General features: G+C 41.7%; 1 protein-coding gene and 1 long non-coding RNA gene across 2 annotated transcripts; both read left to right on the plus strand.

Moving 5' to 3' along the window:
• Nucleotides 1-553: 553 nt before the first annotated feature.
• LOC310985866 lies at nucleotides 554-2,763 on the plus strand. The gene is made up of 4 exons (XR_014595382.1): nucleotides 554-596; nucleotides 697-723; nucleotides 2,170-2,192; nucleotides 2,462-2,763. It is a non-coding gene; the product is annotated as an uncharacterized lncRNA (long non-coding RNA).
• A 2,012-nt stretch (nucleotides 2,764-4,775) lies between these two features.
• Nucleotides 4,776-26,999, plus strand: crbn (cereblon). The gene is made up of 13 exons (XM_083971853.1): nucleotides 4,776-4,854; nucleotides 6,155-6,270; nucleotides 8,073-8,275; nucleotides 11,333-11,479; nucleotides 15,780-15,942; nucleotides 17,233-17,295; nucleotides 18,024-18,108; nucleotides 18,690-18,805; nucleotides 20,154-20,218; nucleotides 22,969-23,100; nucleotides 24,181-24,406; nucleotides 24,773-24,965; nucleotides 25,702-26,999. Exons 1-11 carry the CDS (start codon nucleotides 4,779-4,781, stop codon nucleotides 24,362-24,364), a joined length of 1,350 nt encoding a protein of 449 aa, XP_083827979.1. The 5' UTR covers nucleotides 4,776-4,778; the 3' UTR covers nucleotides 24,365-24,406; nucleotides 24,773-24,965; nucleotides 25,702-26,999.
• Nucleotides 27,000-27,712: the final 713 nt, after the last annotated feature.

Raw genomic sequence — 27,712 nt, forward strand, 5'->3', positions numbered from 1 at the left:
AAAACCTACATCTTTTCAACACAAAGAAAAATCTGATATTTCTGTCCAGATGTGACAGTAAAGGGACATTGCTGCCAGAACAGGATTCAGAAACAAACATGATGCTACAACAGATAACTTCATCATCAATGTGACAACATGAGCTGCAAAAACTATGGAACTATGCTAACAGTACATATTATTAATATTGACAACAAACTCATCTTATTTTCCAAACCCCACTAACTAACTAAAGCGCCTCAGCCTGGTCCGTCACTTTATTAATTGTTTTCTGAACATGTAGCACGTGTGTGTTTGAATGTTGGTTTTGCCCTCAAAAATGAATAAACTGTTGAAAACATTAAACATATATCCTACACTTACACTACACATATGTTTTAAGGTGAATATTGTTATTAAGGTGGCTAAATTCAGTTGTATATAATGTATAACTAAACATTGAAGTAAAAAAACACCTGCGTTCTTCCATCACTGTCTTTATCCATTCGGACTACATTTCCCATGATTCAATCCGGCAACCGATGACGTCGAAGCGCCTATAAATACCGCCATTTTTCATCGTCACATCCTCTTTCCATTGCTCTTCTCGCTTGGAGGTATGAGACCGTTGATTCACCGCCAACACAATCCGATCTAATCAATAGGTTTTACCAATCATCCGCATTTACTGATCACCTATTTGCTTCTTTTCCACAGAATCCTCTCCCCACGATGAGAGCCAAGGTAAGATGACCGTTTCTATATCGAGATTTAACGGTTTTTTTTATTTTGTCCGTTGTCTTGTTCTTCTTCCCGCTTCAGCTAGCTTTAGCTTTAGCACCGTAATGGCCGCTCATGTGCTTCTTCTGCTTCTTCTCCTCGTGTTTTGTCTTTAAATGTGTCTCTAACTCTGTGTCACATCTACACTTTTAGTAACACACTGAGTATAACAGTAAATTAAGCTTTTAATAGTTAAATTAAAACGTCGAGTTGCGGTAAAACTAACGATAACGTTAACGCTGGGGCTCGGCCCTGTGTGTGGATGCACGCTGCTGCTGCAGGTGTTGTTGGCATCGGAAAACCTCTGAACCCATGCTGCTGCTGTGTGTTTATGGTTAATTGATCATCACTTATATCGATATTTAGCACTAATGTATTGATATTGTGGTGTTTATTTGCATTGCATCAACATTACCTGCTGTAGTCAGTGGCAGGACAGGCGTGTCGCAGTCTCAGTTAATCAATAGGTTTTCCCTGATAGTGCTCATCTTGCTGGATTAAAAGTCTTTTTAATTCCTTATCTACACCAGTTTAACCTCCTAAATTATGCTTAATCTTTTAAGATGCAATAAAAGTACCACACTTTTTTTTTAAGTTTGTGGTTGAGAACCAGTGCTTTCACTAAAGTCTTAATTTCTGCAGGATGTCTGTAATTGGTAGGCTGACTGTAATAAACAAACAAATCATTAATGCTGGTTCTGCAGATCATGTTTGATATACTATGCTACTGCACTATTTAGCCACAGTTAAAGTAATACAATCAGTGCTTTTCAATCATTTTATAAGCCTAAAACAAGAGTCAAACTACTCCCATGTGGGATGTTATGCTGGAGCCATTGAAAGATGATACTCAGCACGAGTCCATGTTGGTGCATGACAGTCTAATTTATCATTACAGTAAGGATACATGGTCAGCTAATTTGCTATTGATTAATTATAACCACAACACTAAGGTTGTGTTCAGAGTTGTATTGCAATTTCTGGTCATCCAACTTCAGCCAAACTCGTCATAGTGAATATTATCAGGTCTATGACACAAACTGTCATCTGTCTTGTCTCTCTGCTCTGACTCCATGTTAACACTTGATGCTGAGTTTTAGGGCTTTAAATGTTGTCGCTTTTCTAACATTACCTGGTATTTTATTCCAACCTAATGGGAAGATTCGACTAATAATGACTTCTGCCACTATGGCGCAAGCACACTTTTGAACTCTCCCTGGAATAAAATCAGAGGATCCTTTGCTCAATAATACATAACTTGAACTACCTTTTACTAGCTCCAGTTGAACACTCACTGCTTTTGTTCAGTTTCTTTCGTCTTATCTAATTGTGTTTTTCTCTCATGGACTTTGTAATGTTAAAGTGCTGTAAATGAAGCTGAATTTACATGAATTTCTTTTTCTCTTTCAGTGGAGGAAGAAGCGTATGCGCAGGTAAGAAACAGTTCACTTAATACTAAAAAATGTAATGCACAAAGCTGGACAGGATTCAGATATGAATGATTTTATCAAAGCTGATGGTTAAGATATTTTTAATGTCACTTGAATTCACTTCAAGTTGACACATTGCAGCATCACTCTTTATATAGAAATATATTATCAGTAGTGGCTGTTAAATTCCCACTCATGGTTTTCCAACATGGGAGCGGTTGCTGTGTCAGGAAATCTGTGCACATGCTGACGGCTGCTGTTTTCCTCTGCAGGCTGAAGCGTAAAAGGAGAAAGATGAGGCAGAGGTCTAAGTAAGCCCTCATCCCCCCCTCCCCCTCCCCTGCTGCCAGCTGTGGTCCCGTCTGAGCCTCTTCACCCGACTGACGGACGTGTGGCGTTGCCATCGGTGACAGCTCGTCTCTGGGTCGACTGCGACACCCGAGTGAAGACGGCGACGAAGACGCTGGACTGATCGTTCATCATCAGAACAGCTGCTGTGTTCATGGACCACAACATGTGTTAAACCAACTGTCCTTTGGTGTTTTCAACAATAAATGAACACTGTTAACGTTTACCCAAAGGTTTCAGCCTCTTGATTTCTCAGGATTTAGTGTCATGTCAATTATGATTTTAGTTTAATTGAAATGTACAAATGGACCAATAAGGCAGCAACACTAGAAATAGCAGAGTGATCGCTCTAATAGAAATGTGAGAATCCTAGAAAGCTCTGAGATGAAATGCTGAGTTTGCAGCAAATAAAATATCTGCTCCTTGTACTCAAAGTTTGCCAAAAACCCCAAAATCCAACCTTACTTCAAATGTAGATTTACTTATTTTGCTGCAATTTTGGTCTGTTGTATAGAAGGACTTTGATAAGATGAGCTGCTAAAACAGCAGTAGTGTTTTTGGGGATACAAGAATAACAGACCAACATTTTTCTCCATCAGCAAAACTTCTTGGAATCTGAGGATTGTGAAAACAAAAAAGAAAATTAAAAAATTGCATGTTTTTTTGCAGCAGTTCAAGAGATTAAAAGCTGCAGGACTGAACTGTATCACATGTACAGTGAATGCTGTGGCTCCAACAGTCTGAGCATCCTGGGTGAGAAGATGGAGAAGTATTTTGTACTGCTGATCTCACATTTAAAAACAACCTGTCTTACACCTGATAACATTTATCATACACCACTACAGGTGCATCGTGGAAAGGTTTATCAGTAATTCAGTTCAAAAAAGAGAAACTAATATCTCTTCATTTAATTTATTTTAATCATGATTCATATATAATATATTACAAACCAATTAAAAAAACATTTTTAATAAGGAAATGTCTTTATGAAAAGTCTGTCCATCTATATGCTCTTAATACTTGGTTGGACTATCGGACTTGAACTGGAAATTGACTTTTCCATGATATTCTAATTTATTGAGAGTGCACCTGTATATTAAAGTTTAGGGATACTTGACCAGAATCTCCCTTTAAAAAGTTCCTGCTACAGTGATATTCTATCATGAGGCCTTTTAAGTAGAAGGATGCAATGGTCATTTCTTTATCTCAAACAAAAGCTAACAACAGTGGTGGCTACAGCACAACAAACATCTCAATGTCTCAATAACTTGATCAGTTTGATCAAAGTGTTGTCTTGGTGTCATGATGTCACCATGGTAACATGGTGGAGAGGAGAGGGAGAGAGAAGAGGACTGAATACAAACTGTCACTGAACCAGAACATTTAGTGGTTCGTGACCACTAAATCACCTTGTTAGAGAACAGCATGTTATTCAATAAGGACTGAAACATTGAACAACTGGACATGTGCATTCAAAAGTTTAGAGAGGTTTAATTAAGTTCACCTGTAAAGGTTATAGAGCATTTTAGCTGCATTCTGTCTTGTGTATGTGGCAATAAATGAGAAAAAAAATATCCATTTCATTTTTTTCTTTGAGAATCATCTCTCTCTCCAATATCCAACACCTGCAGGGTTTTATTTTACCTTTTATTTATCTATCACCTTGTCTGATTGTGTCTTTGTCAGACTGAGGTATAAAACCATGTAACAACATAGAAGTTCCTTCCACTGGTTCATCACACTGATGGGAAAAAAAACATGAAGAGTTCATTTGCAAAAGCAGATAACTCAGTTTAAAAAAAAAATCTAGAATCTTCATTTTTTATTTACATAAGGTGATATCAGTCAAACCAAAGTTGAGTGACTTTGAGATGTAACAAAACAGACATATCTCAAAAAAATAAAGTTTTATTGAAAACAACACTATGCAAAGAATAATTACAAAGCCTCAGCACATTTTTTTCAAAATGGCACTTATCTGCTTTTGCAAATGAACTCTTCGTGTGTTTTCTGTGTAATTTTTATCACTTAAAAAAAAAATATTTGAAGTAAATCCGTAGATTTCTACGTTTCTTGAGGAAACAGCTGGAAGATGTTGATCTCTCCTCCCGTCGCCGCTGCTCCTCCTGCTTCCGGCCTGCAGGCGGCGCTGCGGAGCTGCGTCATGTGTTGACACCGAGCAGGAGGAGGAGGAGGAGGAGAAGAAGAAGGAGAAGGAGTGAGTGTTGTAAACAGAGGGCTATGGCTGACGACAGGGCTGGAGGCGAAGGAGACAACGGCAACGACAACATGGGAAACCAGCTGCAGCTCGTACCAGGTAACTATGGTTACTGACCTGACGGAGGAGCAGGAGGAAAACACCGACTGCTGCCGGTCCGCTGAGGCCGACAGGAGGCTCCTCTGTCCGGCTAACGGCCGAGCTAACCAGCCCCTGGGTCCGGAGCTATGGTCCGGAGAGGAGGAGGAAGGAAAGAGAGGAAGGAGAGAGGAGAGGAGGAAGGAAGGAAAGAGAGGAAGGAGAGAGGAGAGGAGGAAGGAGAGAGGGAAAAGGAAGAGAGGAGGAGGAGGAGGAGGAGGAGGAGGAAGAGAGATGGAGAGGAGGTGGAAGAGAGACAGAGAGGGAGAGGAGGAAGGAGGAGGTGAAGGAAGGAGAGGAGAGGAGGAGGTGAAGGAAGGAGAGGAGAGGAGGGGGAGGAAGAGAGACAGAGGGAGAGGAGGAAGGAGGAGGAAGGGAGAGAAGGAGAGAGAGAGGAGGAGGTGAAGGAAGGAGAGGGAGAGGAGGTGAAGGAGGAGGAAGGAGGAGGAGGAGAAAGAGAGAGGGAGAGGAGGGAGAGAGAAGGAGAGGAGGAAGGAGGTGGAGGAGGAAGAGAGAGGGCGAGGAGGAGGAAGGAAGAGGAAAGAGCAGGAGAGAGGGAGAGGAAGGAGGAGGGGGAGAGAAGGAAGGAGAGAGGAGGTGGAGGAGGAAGAGAGAGGGACAGGAGGAGAAAGGAAGAGAAAAGAGGGGGAGAGGAAAGAGGAGGAAGAAGAGGAAAGAGCAGGAGAGAGGGAGAGGAAGGAGGAGGGGGAGAGAAGGAAGGAGAGAGGAGGTGGAGGAGGAAGAGAGAGGGACAGGAGGAGAAAGGAAGAGAAAAGAGGGGGAGAGGAAAGAGGAGGAAGAAGAGGAGAAGAGGAGGAAGGAAGTGGAGGAGGATAGGGGGAGAGGAAGAAGAGGAGGAAGGAGAGGATGAAGGAGAAGAGAAGGAGGCCCCATTCCTCCTCATGGTTTCACTTTCTGTTTGCGTTTCCTCTGGTTCTATTCTGGTTCACCAACACACAACAACTCACTGAGCTGATTCACTGAGTCACTACAGAGACAAACAGATAGATAGATAGATAGATAGATAGATAGATAGATAGATAGATAGATAGATAGATAGATAGACAGATAGACAGATAGATAGACAGATAGATAGATAGATAGATAGATAGATAGATAGATAGATAGATAGACAGATAGACAGATAGATAGATAGATAGATAGACAGATAGATAGATAGACAGATAGATAGATAGATAGATAGATAGATAGATAGATAGACAGACAACCAACCAGCCTCTCTCCTGTCTCTCTGTGTCAGACAACGAGGAGGAGGAGGAGGAGGAAGACGACATGGAGACCGAGGACAGAGACAGTGAGGATGGAGAGAAGCCGAGCGTCATCACCTTTGACCCCAGTCTGCCCACGTCACACGCTGTGAGTCACGTTCACACACACACACGACTCTTCACCTCCACTTCACTCACCGATGATGATACAAGTTAAGTTAAAGCAGAAGTAAGCGATCCGGTCGTTTTGGCTAATGCTGCGTTCCAGGCAGGCTTTTGAAACCGTAAATTACAGCTTCAAGTCACAACTTACGACTTTGTAGTGTTCCAGGCAACCCACTCGTGTTTTTCCGACCTGTTTTACCTGTGAAAGTCACTATAACGGCCACTCGTAACTTCCGACCCGTGAACTCGTACCAGATCGAACTGGTATGACTTCACAGGTCGGAAAAACACGAGTTACGAGTTTCCTTGAACGCACCATAACAGTCCTCGTCCCTACGTCACCACATTCACGGCGTTCCTTGGCTGCACACACAGCCCTGCATGCCGTTCTCTCTCCTCATTGGATAAAAACTGTAGGATACGATAAATGTTTTCTCCTCGGCTCAGAGCAGAGCAGAGTGACTGACAGACCCGTGTTTCGGTCCAAACACTCTATGTAAGTGATTGCTGTCGGAAGATATAACTATTTAAGACTTATATTAACACAAATATATCACTTACTTCTGCTTTAAGTTTTTATCACTCGTTTCGTTTTACAATACAAGAACAGAGAATAGATGAAGAGGAAGTGGACACACTGTCCTGACAGAAACACAACAAATACAACATAACATTATATAACATAATACAACATAACATAACATAACATACAGTAACATAACATAACATAATACAACATAACATTATATAACATAACATAATGCAACATAACATAACATAATACAACATGACATAATATAATAACATAATACAACATGACATAATATAATAACATAATACAACATGACATAATATAATATAACATAATATAACATAATACAACATAACATAACACTTGGGACAATAATACAGGACTACTAGTACTACTACTATAACATAACAAGGGGACCTATGGCAGTGTTGGTGTGACGTAGGAACTAGGAAGGTTTGTCCAATGTCCACTGAACTACTGTCACATGAGGAATATTGGTCCTTAAACATTAAAATAGTGTCCATATGTTATAATGTCTGTGTGATCATCATCACCCAAACCTTCAAAGAGAAATAAAAAATGTTGCAAGTTAAAAAAAAAAAAAAAAAAAAACAGAAGTTGACTCCGATGGATAGAATACAAATTAACAATGGACAAGTAGGAATGTAATAATAAGAAAAACAAACAAAAGGAAACAGGAAACGAGTCCATCCAATCCAGACGATGTGTAATGAGTGAAACTGCAGAAATGTATCATTGAACTTCTACTTCTCTACTTGCTCCATCCATCACCTATTTCTATGTTTTAGCTTTTTTTATTGTCTGTGTTGCGTTGTCTGTTGTTGTGTTGTATTATGTCTTGTGTTGTGTTTTTGTTTTTTGCTATGGACCCAGAGTCCGAAATAAAGAAATATATATATTAGCTTACCCACATCTTTCCACTGTCTCAAGATTATCTGCTTGTTTGTAGTTTATCCCCCGATGTCGACTGGAATTATGGAAATTAGGAATAAAGTAAATTAAATATCACACGAGAACCTAAAGCAATCACGTCTTAAAGCATTTTTGCATTAAACTGAAAGTCTAATATTTACTGTGCAATTTTTGAATCTTTTGAAATAAACTCAACTAAAACACATTTATTAGTGTTTTGCACAGTCTGTCCCCCGATGTGGTCTGTGAGGAGGCGGGAATCGAACCGGCGATCTCTCGTTTCCTGCTCCGCCTCATGTAGCTGTGGTTGTGCTCCTCAGTACCTGGGCTCAGACATGGAGGAGTTCCACGGCCGCACGGTCCACGACGACGACAGCTGCCAGACGATCCCGGTGCTGCCGCACACGTCCATGATGCTGGTCCCGGGTCAGACGCTGCCGCTGCAGCTGTTCAGGCCGCAGGAGGTCAGCATGATGAGGAGCGTCATCCAGAGAGACCGCACCTTCGCCGTGCTCGCACACAGGTACCAGGCCGACGAGCCGCCGCATCGCATCACATCACATCACATCACACACCGCATCAATCTGTTGAAGGGATAGTTCACCCAAAATTGAAATTGCACTCATTATCTCCTCCCCCTCATGTGGACTAAGGGCTGGGAGAAGTTTCAGAGTCCTCCGTGGCTTCTCTGAGTTACAGGGGGTCTCGGCGTAGCAGTGCATGTCCATATAACGGTTGCAAATGGATACCAACTGTCTTCGTAACAAAAAGACACACCAAAAAACATCCAAATACCTCCATGCTGCTCGTATGTAATGTCCGTCTTGTATTGAAGCCCCGAAATGTGAAATTGTCCCGAAAAAAATTAAATAAGTCTATATTTCAAGCTTGTTTGTAGCGGAAGTTCCTCTTTCCAGTTTGTCCAAATTTGGACGAACCAGGAAGAGGAGCTTCGAGAAGCTTCCGCTACAAAACAAGCTTGCAACCGTTATATGGACATGCACTGCTACGCCGAGACCCCCTGTAACTCAGAGAAGCCACGGAGGACTCTGAAACTTCTCCCAGCCCTTAGTCCACATGAGGGGGAGTAGATAATGAGTGAAATTTCAATTTTGGGTGAACTATCCCTTTAATACTTCTGTGTTTTTCATATCAGTTTGAGGGCAGATCAGTGATTTAAGTGGTGCAGCTCTACCGTCTGTTGCACCGCATTAAACAAGATGAAACATCACAGTAACACATTTTATGGAGCTGCTGCCCAAGGTTAAATATTAAATGAGAACTATGCAGTGAATCCTGGGACAGAAGATCAATCAATCAATCAATCAATATAAACTTTATTGTCCCCGCAGGGAAATTTGCCTTGGACAGTCAATGCCTCCAGCAGCTGCATATCATAAAAAACACAAGACAGACATAACAGTACATTTAAATAACATCAAAACATTTTCCATTCACTCCTGAGTGGGTACAGTTCAGATGTTGCACAGCCCTTGTTGCCTTGATTGCAACCAAATCTACAATAAATATGAAAATAAATAAGTACTGATAAGAGTCTATAAAGTGCAGAGTGTCTTGGGGACTTCTAAAAAATCCTAAAAACCAGTGGATAAATGATCTCCGAAAGAATAAAATCTATTTAAGATTTAGCAGGTGGTTTGATGTTGGGAGGAAAGAGAGCTTGTAGCTTGCTTTTACATCTGCTTGCTCTGTATCGTCTCCCCGAGGCGATACAGAGCAGAGAAGATTCACGACCCTTTACCAGAAGGGAAACGACAGGAAATGACAGAAACCCTCTGAAAATATTGATCGCGGCAGCAGAAATAAACAGTCAAGAATCAGAATCATAAATGTTTTTATTGCTAAGAGCAGTAAAGTTCAGTTTACAGACGTAAAAGGTACAAAAAATAGTAAAAGATGGCGATAAAATACAAATTTATTTAGATAAAATAAAATGAAATAGAATGAATATGAATATTGTTAATTTGCACAATATTATAATCAAGCAAGCAAAATAATTAAAATACAGTAAGCAGCATGTGCAGGTTTATAAAGGAAATCTCACCTCAGTAACATGAAAACTAACAATAAAGGATCAAAACAAGCAAACAGAGAAATAGACATACAAGACACATACAATTTAGGATTTATATTCAATATATAGAATAAAAATGAAGATAGATACTGTATATACAGTAAACAAAAAAGCTATTGTGCAAATGGTTATAGACTGACCCACCTTAAATCACTCACTTCTATTTGAAAGGGTCTAAAAATGTCATTTGTTTTCCATATAGCTCATGCTGTATAAACTAAGGTGCTGTGGAGAAACCCTTTGTATTGTATCGTATTAATAATAGTGTGTGAAGTTCCTGGCTGTGATGTTTCATTTATATATTGTGCTGTTATTTTTGTCATAAAAACGACAGAAACACAAAGAATGGACACAAAGTTTTGACGGTTGTTTCACAAAAAACATCCTAAAAACATTTATTATGTAACTACACAGTGAGATCAAGAGGAGTAAAAATAAAGATGTTAAAGATAAAGACATAGTTGTGTAAAGTCTGAGAGCTGTCATCAGGGTAAAATAATATTTAAAGGGATAGTTCAACATTTTGGCAAATTGGCCCATTGCCATAACCCCTATAGTCATAGCAGTAGGTTAGTTACCTTTAATTGTCAGTGTAAGCTATTTTTAGAACGGCGGAGCGGAGCGGCAGGCTGCTCAGAGCTTCTCAGTTTCCCTCATCAAACTCATCAAATACAAAATCCCCAAACTCAAAAACGCTTTTGTGGACAAGTTGTGACCTGCACATTCACCACGCTATGAGATAATAACAGAACGATACCAGACAGAGTTGTTTTAGAGGGAAATGCAGGGTAAATACAGAGTCTGCTTGCTGAAAAACTGTCCCTGAACGCAACGCGCATCAGCGGTTTTGCATGAATTTCCCTCTAAAACAACTCTGTCTGGTAACGTTGTGTTATTATCTCATAGCGTGGTGAATGTGCAGCTCACAACTTGTCCACCAGAGCGTTGTGGAGTTGTTGGATTGTGTATTTGATGAGTTTGATGAGGGAAACCAAGAAATCCCATGAGCCTCCGTAGCGTAGCTCTGAGCAGCTCACGGCTCTGCTCCGCCGTTCTAAAAACAGCTTGCGCCGACAAGCCAAAATGTTGAATGTACTTCTAAAAAAATATACTTTCTTCTGAAAACATTAAATTGAAATTGGCAGCGAAGGAGCAGAATCAGAATTAAAGGTAACGAACCTACTGCTATGACTATAGGGATTATGGCAATGGGAACAATTTGCCAAAATGTTGAACTATCCCTTTAAAACAGAAAACAGTTGCTGTAAATCTGACTGTGAAAGACGAGGATGTTTACTGTATGGAAAGATTAAACCAAGTTGCATTATGGGAAATGTAGGACACAGCTCTTTTTGGTTCATAGACAGACAGGAGATATTTTAAGAATCACTGCAGCTCTGAAGTCTCTGAACCATCTCCGCTGGTCTCATTTTTTTTTAAAAGCATCTGTCCTGTCATGTGACCCGTGTCCCCGTGTCTCCATAGCGACGGGCAGCCGGAGGCGGAGTTTGGGACGACGGCGGAGATCTACGCGTACCGGGAGGAGCAGGAGTACGGCATCGAGACGGTCAAAGTGAAAGCTGTGGGGAGGCAGCGGTTCAAGGTCCACGAGATCAGAACTCAGGCTGACGGGTGAGTCGAAGCCATCCCATAATCATACACTATAAAACTATAAAACTGTAAAACCATAAAAACATCAAACCAAAGGTCAGAACTGAAGGTTGTAATCTGATTACAGTTTTACTCTTTATACACATAAAGACAGAAACTCTCTGACTCTGACTGTGTGTGTGTGTGTGTGTGTGTGTGTGTGTGTGTGTGTGTGTGTGTGTGTCTACCTGTAATTAAATGCCAGATAAGACAGAAACCCAGCAGCACTCTGGACTCGGACTGCAAATAAACTCAGAAAAAAACATCTTGTCATTTGGACACAACCAGTGAACTAATGATAGTAATAATATTAAAAAAACGTATTTATAGCACACTTCTCATGACTTAAACTGCAGCTCTAAGAAAATGTAAACACGTTTGTGATAGTTAGACATATTAATTAGACACAGAAGCAAATATGAATCAATAAAAGCAATAATAGAAGTAATACAAATCATGAGATCATGGGTAAGGAGATTAAAAGAAAAACAGGAATATTGGATAGGGGGGGTGGGTCTCAGCTGGGGTCAGTAAAATGTTTTTCTAACAGGCTGACAGTGACAATCACGTGAAACTGAGGCGAACTCATTCATGGTTGTCTCTGGTTATACTGATAACTGCCGACCTCCAATGTTGACGCGCGACGTATCCGCGTGGTATCCGCGTGCATTTGGTGCGACGGCGCCGCCGTTTTTCCCCCGTGCATGTCCGTTGCTGTGTCAGGCAGGTGTTTCCCACGGAGCTCTGCCCCGTTTCAGAGGTGAAGGAGAGACGTCGCCTCCGCGATGTAGAATGTGTTCAATTAAAGTGAAACTAACACATTATATAGGCCTATATGTCCATTACACACTGAATGGGATGTTAAATCCCATGTCTTTATTTCTTCAGTTTATTTTTATAGTAATAATTATGACTAACATTCAGTGAAGACCTAAAAATCAGTATCTCCAAAATTGAAATATTGCAATGGTTTTTATTTTTTTAAAGCATTTTTAATATAGAAATGTTGACCTTCTGAAAACTGTCCATCTATATGCACTCAATACTTGGTTGGGGTTGAACTACTGGAAATAGACTTTTCTGTGATATTGTTAATGGTTGCATCCCTGACATTAAACAGCTGCTACAGACCAGCTGAGCTCGGACTGAAATAATCAATCAAAACCAACTACGACTACTCATCCACTGAAGAGGGAGCATAGTTCGTGTGTGTGTGTGTGTGTGTGTGTGTGTGTGTGTGTGTGTGTGTGTGTGTGTGTGTGTGTGTGTGTGTGTGTGTGTGTGTGTGTGTGTGTGTGTGTGTGTGTGTGTGTGTGTGTGTGTGTGTGTGTGTGTGTGTGTGTGTGAACCCAATAGTATAAGACTGCGTATTCACAGTCTCAGTCTTCAGCCATTTTCAGAGCTCAGTGTAAAAACTCTGGACCTGGTTCAAAATGACTCAAACTGTGTTTCCATGGTTCCCAGGTAGAGGGCGCTCTGACTCTGTATATATATACACACACACACACACCTTCAGCCAGTTTCTATCAGCTGAAACAACCCCTCCTGGAGGATTTTCATTTAGTTGTTTAATTTTGTAGAAAAAGGGGCAAATCACAGACACGGCACAAAATAACTTTGATTCAGAACAACAACCTTCTGGCTTTAAGAAACACTGAAAAAAAGCAAGAATTTGTTGAAATTGTTGTAGTCAGTCACAAGTTTTTTCTAGATCAAGTAGAGGAAAATATTATGGAATCACACTTGTAGCGTCAAGATAGAAAACTTAAAGCAGTATGTCTTGAAAACAGAAACTTCACAAGAAAACAAATGAGGAACAAATGGAAACTGTAAGAAACGGCCTGAAGGAAATGGATTTACATTAAAGGGATGGTTCAACATTTTTGGCAAATTGGCCCATTGCCATAATCCCTATAGTCATAGCAGTAGGTTCGTTACCTTTAATTGTCGGTGCAAGGTGTTTTTAGAACGGCGGAGCAGAGCCGTGAGCTGCTCAGAGCTACGCTACGGAGGCTCATTATGGGATTTCTTGGTTTCCCTCATCAAACTCATCAAATACACAATCCAACAACTCCACAACGCTCTGGTGGACAAGTTGTGACCTGCACATTCACCACGCTATGAGATAATAACACAACGTTACCACACAGAGTTGTTTTAGAGGGAAATTCATGCAAAACCGCGTCGCCATGTTTTTACGTTCAGTGGCAGCGTGACGGTAGGAAACCACGGAAACTCAGCGGAGACACCGGAGCTGTCGGCTCAGGTCGAGGTGCCGTCTGTGAAAAGTCACCGCGGTAACGCAGTGAGGAGGAATGGAGCGTTACACTGATGCTGCATTCACCTGCAGTCGGGCAGACGGCCGTCGTCGCTAACAAACCAGATGTCATTTTAGTCACAGAAGTCCAGAGAAAGAGAAAGTAAAACGTGGGTCAGGTAAACAATACGACATCGCCATGACAACATATTGTCACGTGTATTGTTTTGCCTCGTGCCGACGGACCTCTTGTTTACATAGAGGCTTGTTTATGCCGTTACGTGCAGCGGCTGTCGTCCGTCTGCCGTCTGCCCAATTTCACGTGAATGCAGCATGAAAAATACGATTGAGTTGCTTGCGATCTACAACCGCAACGCTAGATGGGAGGAATTCCTACACAATGCACCTTTAACTTTTCTATCTTGACGCTACCAGTGTGATTCCATTTTTTTTCTCTACTTGATCTAAAAAAAACATTTGTGACCGACTACAACAATTTTCTTTCTTTCTTTTTTTAGTGTTTCTTAAATCCAGAAGGTTGGTGTTTTGAATAAAAATATTTTTTTCTACAAAATTAACCAACTAAATGAACATCGTCCGCACACACACACCTTCAGTCAGTTTCTATCAGCTGATATTAAACACACACACACACACACACACACACACACACACACACACACACACACACACACACACACACACACACACACACACACACACACACACCCCTCCAGACTCGTCCTGTCTGTAGTTTGTAGTCCTGCTGCTGTTACGCAGGTTCTTGACAGTGAACGATCGTCACTGTTGCATCATGGGAGAGTTAATGGAGATGATTGATCCAGTTGAACTGTTCACATCCTCCACTGCTCAGGAAATCTCTATAAGTTTTATTGATACGTCCTGAACTGACCTCATTAACACACAACTCTGTCTCTATCTCTGTTGTTCTTATGTAACGTTCACAAACAGCTGCTGTGACTCTTCATGTGTTCACACTGTTTAAGATGAAACTCAGTCAGAGGAACCTGCTGCTCTGAAGTTTCCTCTACCTGCTGCATGTGTTTTCTCTCATTCTGTCCATCTCAGTAGATGAAGGTTAAACTCTGCAGGATTAAACTATATGATCGAGCTCTGGAAAAATAATTAAGAGACCACTTCAAATTTTTCTTAATAAATCAGCTTCTCTACATGTTTGGCAGCCGTTTGACTCATGTCTGTTGAATTTTAACACAAGCACAACTCATTCTTCTTAATGAGACAATGATGAGATGATCACCTGAACCACCGTCATATTTAATGAATATTATTAAAAAAAACATTGCTGAGAATAAAAATTGGGGTTATTGCACCAATATTGATTTTTTTTTAACTCTCCCTAAGTTAAAAAAAAAAAAAAAAATAGAGTTGTGTTGTTTTGAAATGAATATGAACATGCTTTCTTTGCATTATTATTATTCAAGGTCTGAAAAAACACTGGAACTTTTTGTGGTTTTGATCTGTTTTTGCATTTTCTGCCAATAAAAGCTCTAAATGACAATATTTTTATTTAAAATTTAGGAGAAATGTTGTCAGGAGTTATTTGGATTAAAACAAAAATGGTCTCTTCATTTTTTCCAGAGCTATATTAATGGTGAATGTTGTTTATTTGTTTATTTTATTTGATACGAACATCACAAGCACATTGAGACTGTCCCAGTGGACAGACCAGATGCTTTGCCTGGGTAGCACACACGCTAATTTTCAACACCAGTCCATAGGCGTCTTTTCTTTTTTGAAACTTTCTTTTTATTAAGTTTTCAGTTCTTTTTTTCAACAATAAAGGACAAACAAGGAAACATAAAACAGAGAAAAAACAAAATCATATATATGGAGGAGTTTTCAGCTCAGCAGCTGTCGTCCAGGCAGCATCTTTTTATAATCATCTCCTCACACACTTCACTTCCAAACATCCTCCTCCTCCTCCTCCTCCTCCTCCTCCTCCTCCTGCTCCTCCTCATGTGTCCGTGTGCGTTTCTCCTCCAGGATCAGACAAGCCAAAGTCCAGATTCTCCCAGAGCGGATCCTCCCTGACCCGCTGTCGGCCGTGCAGCTGACGCCTCTGTCCCGGCTGCACATGCAGCCGCAGTCCAAACCGCCGAGTCTGAGCTGCAAACAGAACCAGTGCTGGTGGAGCAACTACCAGCAGGTCAGACACACACACACACACACACACACACACAGCGTTGTTTCCAGCATTAATTAATCTTGGTCGTCGTAGATGTTTTGGGCCCAGTTCCAATCCGACCCCTCACGGACTCACTGACTTAGAGGCGCGTTCACGGGAAGTCCGTGAGTGTGTGAGGGCTGTTCCATTGTCAGATCATCAAGTCAGTGAGTCAGTGAATGAGCCCTTTCTGCCCCCTTACCGTAAGTCAGCACCGATGCGGACTTTGGGTAGGAGAATTACCCACAGTTCATAGCGTTTGTGAAGTCAAACACATGAGATGCCGTAAATTAACACACGTAGACAGAGAGAGCTCCGCCGGTCTCTTTATTGTTAATGGACAGGAGCAACAACAAAAAAAGAAAGAAAGAAAGAAGAAGTTTACTGTCAGTATTAACGTGTGCAGTTTGTGATGTGCATTTGTTCGCCTTTTTTACATACAGAGAGTACAGGTTTTGAAAAGGGTTTAAGTTCACTTTATAATGGAGTATGTTAATTTATAGGCTCCTACAGTATTTGTGTGCAGATAAATGTTAAAAATGCTAAAGACTAAAAATCGAGAGAATCAGCAATATCGTAGAATCGCAATTTAAATCGAATCGCCATCCAAAAAATCGTAGAAGAATCGAATCGGGAGAAAAGCACATCGTCCCAGCCCTAGGGGTTGGTCTCATCTGATGACGCACATCCCCGTCACGTTATAATGGAGACAAACTTGAACATATCAAACACACATTTGGAGTTGCACCTGCTCAAATACACAATGTTGAATAACTCTCGAGGGTACGTGATTCTGCGTCAGCATTCATACGTCACTCCCTCCACCGTGAGAAGTGGGAGGAGGGGCGAGGCTTTTTTTGCTGGTTGCCATGGTGAATCATGTTATCTTTGTTCCATTGATGAGGGCTTTTCATCTCCCCGTAACTCAGGGTCAAGTTACTCAGAGTTGATTAAACTAACTGTTATCACCTGTTCTGAAACCCCAAACTCTGAGTTTCCTATCTCAGAGTAGATCAACTCAGAGTTTGTTGAACCTGCTTTGTGAAACGGACCCCTGGTGTCACCATGTTGTGTTGTGTTGAGTAGTGTAAAGTGTGTGTCTCTAACCGCTGACTATCTATCTATCTATCTATCTATCTATCTATCTATCTATCTATCTATCTATCTATCTATCTATCTATCTATCTATCTATCTATCTATCTATCTATCTATCTATCTATCTATCTATCTATCTATCTATCTATCTATCTATCTATCTATCTATCTATCAGAGGAAGTTCCACTGTGCCAGTCTGACCCCGTGGCCGCCGTGGGTTTACGCTCTCTACGACTCAGTGAGTTCTGCTGCAGCGCTGGAAGTTACTACGTTTATACACGACATTAAACACCTCGCGGATGTGAATGTAAACATCTGTCATCTCCTCTTCCTCTCTGCTTCCTCCTGCTTTTCTTCCTCCTTCTATTCTTCCTCCTCCTCCTCCTCTCCCTCCTCCTCCTGTTTCTCCTCCTTCTCTTCCTCTTCTTCCTCCTCTCTCTTCTTCCCCCTTCTCCCCCTCCTTCCTCCTCCTCCTCTTCCTCCTCCTCCTCTCTTTTCCTCCTCCTTCTCCTCCTCTTTCTTCCTCCTCCTCTTTCTCCCTGCTCCTCTCCCCCTCCTCTTCCTCTCTCCTCCTTTTTCTTCTTCTTCCTCCTCTTCCTCCTCCTCCTTCTCTTCCCTTTCTTCTTCATCTTCTTCCTCCTCCTCCTCTCTCTTGTTCCCCCTTCTCCCCCTCCTTCCTCCTCCTCCTCTTCCTCCTCTCTTTTCCTCCTCCTTCTCCTTCTCCTCCTCTTCCTCATCCTCCTCTCTCTTCCTCCTCCTCTTTCTCCCTGCTCCTCTTCCTCTCTCCTCCTTTTTCTTCTTCATCTTGTTCTTCCTCTCTCCTCCTCCTTTTCTTCTTCCTCTTCTTCCTCCTCCTCCTCTCTCTTCTTCCCCCATCTCCCCCTCCTCTTCCTCTCTCCTCCTTTTTCTTCTTCTTCATCCTCTTCTTCTTCCTCCTCTCTCCTCCTCCTCCTCCTCCTCCTGTAGGAGTCCCTCATGAACAGAGTGAAGAAGCAGCTCCATGAGTGGGACGAGAACCTGAAGGACGATTCTCTGCCGACGAACGCCGTGGGTCAGCGCCACACACACACACACACACACACACACACACACACACACACACACACACACACACACACACACACACACACACACACACACACACACACACTCGTCTCTTTGTTTGTCTTACTTACTTTCTTTCCATCCCTCCTCTTCCTCTCTCTCCTTCCTTCCTCCCTCCTCCTCCTCCTCCTCCTCCTCCTCTTCCTCCTCTTTTCTTCCTCCTCCTCCTCTTCCTCTCTCTCCTTCCTTCTTCCTCCTCCTTCCTCCTCTTCCTCCTCCTCCTCTCTCCTTCCTCCTTCCTCCTCCTCTCTCTCCTTCCTCCTTCCTCCTCCTCCTCCTTCTCCTCTCTCCTCCTCCTCCTTCTCTCTCTCCTCCTTTTCCTCCTCCTCCTCTTCCTCTCTCTCTTTCCTCCTCCTCCTCCTCCTCTTCCTCCTCTCTCTCCTTCCTCCTCTCTCTCCTTCCTCTCTCTCCCTCCTCCTCTCCCTCCTCCTCCTCCTCCTCCTCCTCCTCTTCCTCTTCCTCCTCCTCCTCCTCCTCCCCCTCCTCCCCCCCCCCCCCCCCTCCTCCTCCTCCTCCTCCTCCCATCAGATTTCTCCTACAGAGTGGCCGCCTGCCTTCCCATCGACGACGCTCTGCGGCTCCAGCTGCTGAAGATCGGCAGTGCCATCCAGAGACTCCGCTGTGAACTGGACATCATGGACAAGGTGAGGACACACACACACACACACACACACACACACACACACACACACACACGAGATGCAAAAGAAAACCAGAAGAGTCATCAGTAAAGTTACGATACAAACCATGTACAAAGCTGTAAACAGACTTCCTCCTCCACATGTTCAACACCTGTTTAAAATGAGGGGAGGGACACCAGATATAATTTAACCTGAGAGGAACATTATTATTATTATTTGACAAACCAAAGACTTTAACCAATGTCTCTGTTAAAGGAGTGAACATCTGGAACAACTGTCCTGAAAATATTAAATAATGCAGCAGCACACTAGCCAGCTGTAAAAGACTTTATAAAAATGATGTAATTCCTCGTTACAATAAAATGCTGAGAAACGCAAGTTTTATTTCCAATTATTCTGCTTTGTTCTTTTTGTATTTTGTTTTGTGATGAGCATCATTTTGTAAAGTAAAAGCTGTAGGTGTACATGAGCTCAACTTCTACCTGCAGCCTATAGCCGGACTGAGAAATCAGTCTTGATATCCGAAATAAAACTCATTCATTCATTCAAAAAAATCTACTCGACTTCTCTGAGAATCAGTTGTCTGACAATCTGCACCCGTGCAGACGGTAAAACATAGATTAAAATGCCAAAATACATTAAAACCATATGAAATATACAATATTTACTTACAGTTACAGATTAACCTACTGATTCATGCTGTTATTTCTCTTCAATTTTAAATGATCTGTTTCATCTGTTTCTTCTTTTTTTTTTATTGAGTGTAATTGTATCCTTTGTAACGTTTAATGCCTTAGTTATATGAAGCACTTTGAATGCAACATTCGTCCCGGTCCGTCATGTTTTTGGTTTTTCCGGTCACGAACGTTTTGAAGACTGAAATCTTGAGTCTCCCACTGGGAGGTTCAGAGTTCCCAGTTGTCCTGAACGCAGCACGAGTCCGTCTGTGTTTGGCCCTGATGCTCCTCGTCGCCGTCGGTGTGTTTAACCTCGCCTGACAGGAGCTGACAGATGTGTTGTTGCCGGGACGACGGGGCAGCCTGGCCTCCGTCGTCCTGGTTCAGCTCAGCGTGTCAGGACTCGGACAGGAGCTGGTTTCAGTCACGACAGCATCATAAAGAGAAAAGACGCCGTCGCTCCGTCAGACGTTACTGTCGGCTCCATCATGAACCGGCACAAAGCAAAACCCTCAGCAGGAGCTCAGAGTTACAGACGTCCTCATGTTGGTTCAGACACTGACCGAGTGTTTAACTTTGTGTTAAACTTGTGTCAGTGTGTGTGTCTCTGTGTATACACTGTGTGTTGTGTTAACAGGTTGTTTGTTGTGTCTCCTCCTCCTCCTCCTCCTCAGTGCACCTCCCTCTGCTGTAAACAGTGTCGCGACACAGAGATCACCACCAAGAACGAGATCTTCAGGTGAGGATGAGTCGTCTCCAGCTATCCCCAATTTTCTGTGCAAGTCAAGCATGCATACAAATACAAATATTACAAATAACTAAGTGTGATACGTAGGTAGACTGAAATTGAAATTTCAAAAAATCGAGCAATTGTAGCAATAAATACAAACGCTCTGGTGGACAAGTGCGGTTTTTGCATGAATTTACCTATAAAACAACTCTGTCTGGTAACGTTCTGTTATTATCTCATAGTGTGGTGAATGTGCAGGTCACAACTTGTCCACCAGAGCGTTGTGGAGTTGTTGGATTGTGTATTTGATGAGTTTGATGAGGGAAACCAAGAAATCCCATGAGCCTCCGTAGCGTAGCTCTGAGCAGCTCACGGCTCTGCTCCGCCGTTCTAAAAACAGCTTGCACCGACAATTAAAGGTAACGAACCTACTGCTGCCTGTGACTATAGGGATTATGGCAATGGGCCAATTTGCTAAAATGTTGAACTATCCCTTTAAATAAGATCAAGATGAACTGGGAGTCAGAGCTCCAGGGAGTGTTCATCTAAGTTTGTAAGATGTAAAAAAATAAATTAAAAAAAAGAAAGAAGGAAATAAATTGTATTTCTGTATACACTAGATGTCTGTGACTTGAGATCTTTAAATAAAAGTTATAAAGAAAAAATAAATATTCGCTGAGACGAGGACGTGGTTCTGTCCAAACTGTCGTACAGTAATTCAGCTTTTCTCAAATTAAATTCAAATTGGTCCTAATGTCACTGTTAGAAATAGAAACAGAAATATTAAAGTTCAGGCTGCGTTTAAGAATCAAAATGTTCAGAGCCGATTCTGAGTCGTCTTCATTACTCTCTTTATTATTAACACGTCAAAGTCGACGCAGGTTTTGTCTGAAAGTGTAACATCTCTGGTTACATCATGAAGATAAGTGGCCTCACACACACACACTGTTATGTAATGTTGTGCAGTTATTTTTGACTATGACAGAGTGACACACACATCCTCACACACACACTGTGTTTAATATCTTCAGTGAAAAGTGTAATAACTGTGATAAGGTGTTTTCATCTGAAGCTTTTAAAGCACAAAATGAAAACTACACATGAAGCGAATGTGTATTGTGTTTGAGACAGAAACAGCAGCTGGAACAAAGTGAATTATTATTATTATGACTTTAGTTAAAAACAGGATTTATACACCAGTTCATCTGGTTTTTCATCAATCCACGCCAAATAATGACCAAAAAAGCTAAATGGAAAAACATCACATTAACATGATTTTTCCAACCTGTTGCTGTTAATGCAGTTTCTGCTCATCTCTTTTCTTTGAGATCTTGTAAAGTCAAAACTGTTTAATTTTAAGGTCTTTTTGTGTTCAAGGACCCGTGGGACTGAAATATTAGAAGTATTTGCAAATGAAATAGGAATAAAGTATTGTACCAGGCAGAGTCAGTCTGTGACAGTGACAGATCTTAATCAGTACAGGTGATTAGTGTCGTGTTACAACATGTTTCTGAGTTTTTTATTTGTTATATAACCGTTTAACAGTTGAAGTCAGAGGATGGAGTTTTATCTGAGGTCGTTTAAGATTTAGATGTACAGTAGATCGACTTTATTGATCCCAGGTTGGGAAATGATTGTGTCACAGCAGCAACATTAACAAATACAAAAACTAGAAAATTTCCTCTGGGAAATTTTGATAGGTCCACGGGAGCTACGGCCAGGGTTACCATCTCTGTCAACATGGGAATCAAACCCACGACCTTATGGTCAAGACAGAGCTGATCAAATAGACACATGATCATGATCTTTCTATAAGCACTGAGACCTGTGTGCTGGTGTTTGTGTGTGTATGTGTGTTTATAAACATAACGAGCTCCAGGTGGATAGTTTATAAAGTTAACGAGCTCTGGCCTGAGGTTCAGAGGTTACTACGGCAACTTTAGGTGGTTGCCAATGACGATAGGGCCCCCCCAGGCTGAGGCAAACAGAAACGTGGAGAAAAAGAGTGATTTTCTTCCTCTGCACTGGTCTCACATTTGGGCTTGTTCTGACAAAACAGTAGCTACTATCAGAAAAAAACACAGACCATCATCACTGTAAGGACTTCCTGAATACTTTGGTGTGCTTTTGGTGTTTCTACAGTAAATATTTTTGAGACACTTGCGAGTTTAAAACATCGGTCCGTTCTGCTTCTCTCAGAAAATCTTTGTATTGGAGTCAATGAGGAGCAGAGACAGACATGGCCGCACTTAGAGGCTGCCAATTCAAATTATGTAAGTCTCTCTGATATTTTGAGCACATGGTGAGAGACATAACAAGTTTGTCTACAAATTTGGAAAAAAAATCATGTATGTAGAGTGTAAATTGTGGCCGGGAGGAGTGTGGAAAGAGAAAAGTTTCAGAAGATTTCAGACAACTTCTCCCACTCTAAGCGATGATGTCACACACTCTGACACGAACATTCCGTGCAATACACACCCATTATAATCTCAACACTTCTCCAAATATGGTCATGGTCATTGAACAGGGATTGATCAAAAACTATATGACCTATCAAAACGTGGATAGGATAAGACTTGTGTCTACTGTTTAAAGTTCAAATGGAGTATAGATGAAAGAGACTGAGGATGGCAAACAGGTCATTTTTACAAAATGTTATTTACACAACAGAGTTTATAAAACCGTCTCTGTGACTTTAACCCTTTAAATTCAATTTAATGATGTTGATTATGTCTCCTCTCTCTCCCCTCCCCCCCCAGTCTGTCTCTCTACGGACCGATGGCCGCCTACGTCAACCCTCACGGTTACGTCCACGAGACTCTGACCGTCTACAAAGCCAGTAACCTCAACCTGATCGGTCGGCCGTCCACGCTGCACAGCTGGTTTCCAGGGTAACCATGACAACAATGACGATGACGATGTATATGATGCTGTGTATACATTCAGCTCCTCACACCAGGAGACTTCACGCACACACACACACACACACACAAACACACCCCTCTCTGAGCTTTTCATTCATCTTTTTAAACGTGACTCACACCTGTGTAAAGGTCGGAAAGCTGCTTTAATCTGATTTTATTCACTTTGGTTTTAATCCACTGAGACATGGAAAGACACGTCACTGAGTTTCTTCATCATTGTCTTTTTTAATGAGTGGGTGACGTGTCCGTGGACGTGTCCGACCTCCCGTGGTCGTTGGGTCAGTGTCCAGAGCAGCAGGAGACGAACGGAGACTCTGTTTCACCTGTGAACGTGGCACCTGCTCAGTTTCCTGTCTCAGTAAAGATCAATATTCCCTCAGTGTAAAGAGACTGAAGAGGATTCAGATTCATATTTGATTTATAATCAGAGAATTAACCTGGATTAAATCGACCTGTGTGGATAAACGAGCTCCAGATTATTAAACCTTCATCAGGTAGAGAAGTTGTTTTTAATTAATTATATTAGAGCTGCAACAATTAATCGATTAATCAAACAATTATCGATTATTAAATTAATCGTCAACTATTTTGATAATCTAATAATCGGCTTGAGTAGTTTTTTCTTCTTAAATGTGAATATTTCTAGTTTCACACAAAAAAGCAAACAATAAACAGCTCAAACTCCTGGGGAGAAAATCATCTACATCAATTTAACTTATTTAAATTATATGGATATATATAACTTATTTATGACTTTTCTTGATTTATACTTAAACATATTTTTCAGTTTTTCTCAAAACAGTCCTCCTTCATTTTAATATTAATTATTACCATTGATGATGATCAATCAGTTCTTAGTTTCAGCTCTTTTTTTTTTTTGCAGCTGATTTGAGAATCAGAACCAAGTATTGATCCTTTATTTGCGCATTTCCTTTTAAATGTGAAGAATTAAAATAACAAAATAGTGATGGAGAAAAAGTTATCAGAATGTATCAGATTTTAGTTTCACATGAGTTAAACTGGTCTTCTTCTTCTCTTTTCTCTCAGCTACGCGTGGACCATCGCTCAGTGCCGAACCTGTGGGTCTCACGTGGGCTGGAAGTTCACCACCACCAAGAAGGACTTGACTCCTCCTCGGTTCTGGGGTCTGACCCGATCGGCCATGTTGCCCCGAATCCCCCGGGAGGAGGGGGACGAGAGGGGGGATGGCCCCTTCCTCGGCTGGATATGATCCTCAGTCTCTGGATCTTCAGCCTGGATCTTCAGCCTCGAGGTCTTCAGGATGGATCTTCAGCCTCTAGTTCTTCAACCTGAATCTTCAGTCTCTGGATCTTCAGTCTCTTGATCTTCAGCCTCTAGATCTTCAGGATGGATCTTCAGCCTCTAGATCTTCAGTCTGGATCCGATCTTCAGTTTCTGGATCTTTAGCCTCTATATCTTCAGGATGGATCTTCAGCCTCGAGATCTTCAGGATGGATCTTCAGTCTCTGGATCTTCAGTTTCTGGATCTTCAGTTTCTGGATCTTCAGCCTCGAGTTCTTCAGCCTCGAGATCTTCAGTCTCTGGATCTTCAGCCTCGAGGTCTTCAGTCTCTGGATCTTCAGCCTCGAGGTCTTCAGGATGGATCTTCAGTCTCTAGATCTTCAGCCTCGAGATCTTCAGCCTCTAGTTCTTCAGCCTCGAGATCTTCAGTCTCTGGATCTTCAGCCTCGAGATCTTCAGGATGGATCTTCAGTTTCTAGATTTTCAGTCGCTAGATCTTCAGCCTCTGGATCTTCAGTCTCTAGATCTTCAGTCGCTAGATCTTCAGTCTCTGGATCTTCAACCTGAATGTTCAGCCTCTAGATCTTCAGGATGGATCTTCAGCCTCTAGATCTTCAGGATGGATCTTCAGCCTCTAGATCTTCAGGATGGATCTTCAGTCTCTAGATCTTCAGCCTCTAGATCAGGGGTGTCAAACATGTGGCCCGTGGGCCAAAACCGGCCCGCCAGAGGGTCCAATCCGGCCCGCAGGATGAATTTACCAGATTTAAAATTACATAGAAGACAGAAGAGGCATTATGTTGTTGAAATTGCATGTATTTTTCTCAAGAAATTTCAGGTTCATAATATGTTTTGTAATAGGATAGTTCTTTAATGTAAACATCTTAATAATGCGCTTCTTTGCACTAAAACAAAGAGAAAAGTTAGAGTTCTTATTATTTATAGGATATTATGCTATTATTTTACCAGTCCGGCCCACTTGAGATCACATTGCACTTAATTTGGCCCCTGAACTAAAATTAGTTTGACACCTATGCTCTAGATCTTCAGCCTCTGGATCTTCAACCTGAATGTTCAGCCTCTGGATCTCCGGTCTCTAGATCTTCAGCCTCTGGATCTTCAACCTGAATGTTCAGCCTCTGGATCTCCGGTCTCTAGATCTTCAGCCTCTGGATCTGATCTTCAGTCTCTGGGTCTTCAACCTGAATCTTCAGTCTGAATCTTCAGTTTCTGGATCTTCAGTCTGAATCTTCATTTTCTGGATCTTCAGTCTGAATCTTCAGTCTCTGGATCTTCAGTTTGTAGCTCTTCAGTCTGCGCTCACTGGTCGATTGCTCTAGTAAACAGTGCCCCCCTCCCCCTCCCGTCTCGCTGGCAGAGCAGCATCATGTACGAGTGAATCAGAGCAGGATGATGAAGGATGATGGAGATCTTCCTCCAGGTCTTCAGACGGAGGATTTCTGCAGTGAGACGTTGTGATGATGAAGTCAATGAAAGACGAAGGAACCAACCAGATGTTGACGTCTCCTCCCAGCATGCAGCTCTTCTTCTGTCCAGCTGTTTCTGTCTCGGTGGCTGAAAAACACACGGAAACACCGACGCTGCGCTTCACGTCTGCTTTCACGCTCATCTTTCAGACCCGGTGTTGGTTCTTCAAGACTTTTCTGCTGTTTGGACGTTGAACGACGTGCACTCGCGTGTGTGTGTGTGTGTGTGGGTGCACGTCTGTCACGATGGGAGATATTTTGAATATTGGAATTTAATTGGATGTATTTTTGTATGCGAGAAGGTTGGAGATAAAGTTCAACTCACTCATGCATGGAGAAAATTGTGTTTTTTTATTCTCACGTCAGTTTTTCTTTAATAAATTAATAATAATAAAAAAAACTGATGTGAGAATAACGAGCGTGTGTTCGATTCTCGATATTATCGCGTCTGTTTTGTATTAAACTGCAGCTCGTCGTTGAGCTGCAGGAAGCAGGTTTTGTCTCTGGTTGCACAGGTGACGTCTCGGTGCCTCGTGGTGACGACTTTAGTTTTTAAAAGGTCGAAGCTGATTAAACAGAGAGAGAAAAGTGTCTGACTCTGATTGTGAAAACGATGGTGATGATGAGGCTTTGAATTCATTTTTTTAGGATTTAGTATTATTATTATTATTTTTTAAGAATCTCTTTGGCTCGTAGTCGCAGAGTTTTCAGGATTCTACTTCTTGCGATTTTGTTGCAAGGTGCTGGTTCACGTTAGTTGTAAATGTGACTGTAAATAAGAATCAGAGGCGATTTGCATTGAACCAGATGTTTCACTGTTGGTGGAGGCTCATTCTCCTTCTTAGTTCTTTTATTTCATCACAGCAACGAGAAGTAATGGACAAAAAATCAACGAACAAATGAACACAATGAGATAAAATGAAAAAAAAAAACTGAATCTGAAAGTGTTGTTTCTGTCTAATGGAAAATACGGTGGCTCTGAAGGGTCAAACCACTGCTGCTTCAGAAAAAACTCACAGAGACAAACGAGTTCAGAAAGAAAAACTCCCAACGCAACAACAGGCTAATGCTAAGCTAACTTTAATGTGTCCCCCAGACTGGTCCCTCACCTTAATGTGTCCCCCAGACTGGTCCGTCACATTAATGTGTCCCCCAGACTGGTCCCTCGCTTAAATATGTCCCCAGACTGCAAGGGACACTTTATCCTGGTCCGTCGCTTTAATGTGTCCCCAGTCTGGTCCCTCACCTTATTGTGTCCCCAGACTGGTCCCTCACCTTAATGTGTCCCCAGACTGGTCCCTCACTTTATCCTGGTCCCTCGCTTTAATGTGTCCCCCAGACTGGTCCCTCGCTTAAATGTGTCCCCAGACTGCGAGGGACACTTTATCCTGGTCCCTCACCTTAATGTGTCCCCAGACTGGTCCCTCGCTTAACTGTGTCCCCAGAAACACTGCAACAATGTCATCTCACATGTGTTTTTCTCTAGTTTAGCAGTGAGTTGAACCCTCTGGGCCACCGTAGAAATGTATCTGGATATTTTCTTAATGAAATATTTTGGCATTTTGTGAATTTAAACGCTCATATCATATCATTATTTATTAAGAGGTAAATATTAAATGAACTCTCTGTGTTTAAGTAGCCTACAGTACGTAAAAAAAAAAAAAAGAAAAAAGTCAGATAGGAACCACTATTGTTTCTCATGTGTTAATATTATTATTATCACGGCTGAGGTGTGATGTCATATACAGTAGGTTTTTATAGTCTTCTGAGTTGCACTGACACTTAATAAGAAACTAAATTCACTGTTTCATCTCCAGCTGTTTGTTTTT

This window comes from Trachurus trachurus (assembly GCF_905171665.1).
Source record: "Trachurus trachurus genome assembly, chromosome: 5".
Lineage (NCBI taxonomy): Eukaryota > Metazoa > Chordata > Actinopteri > Carangiformes > Carangidae > Trachurus > Trachurus trachurus.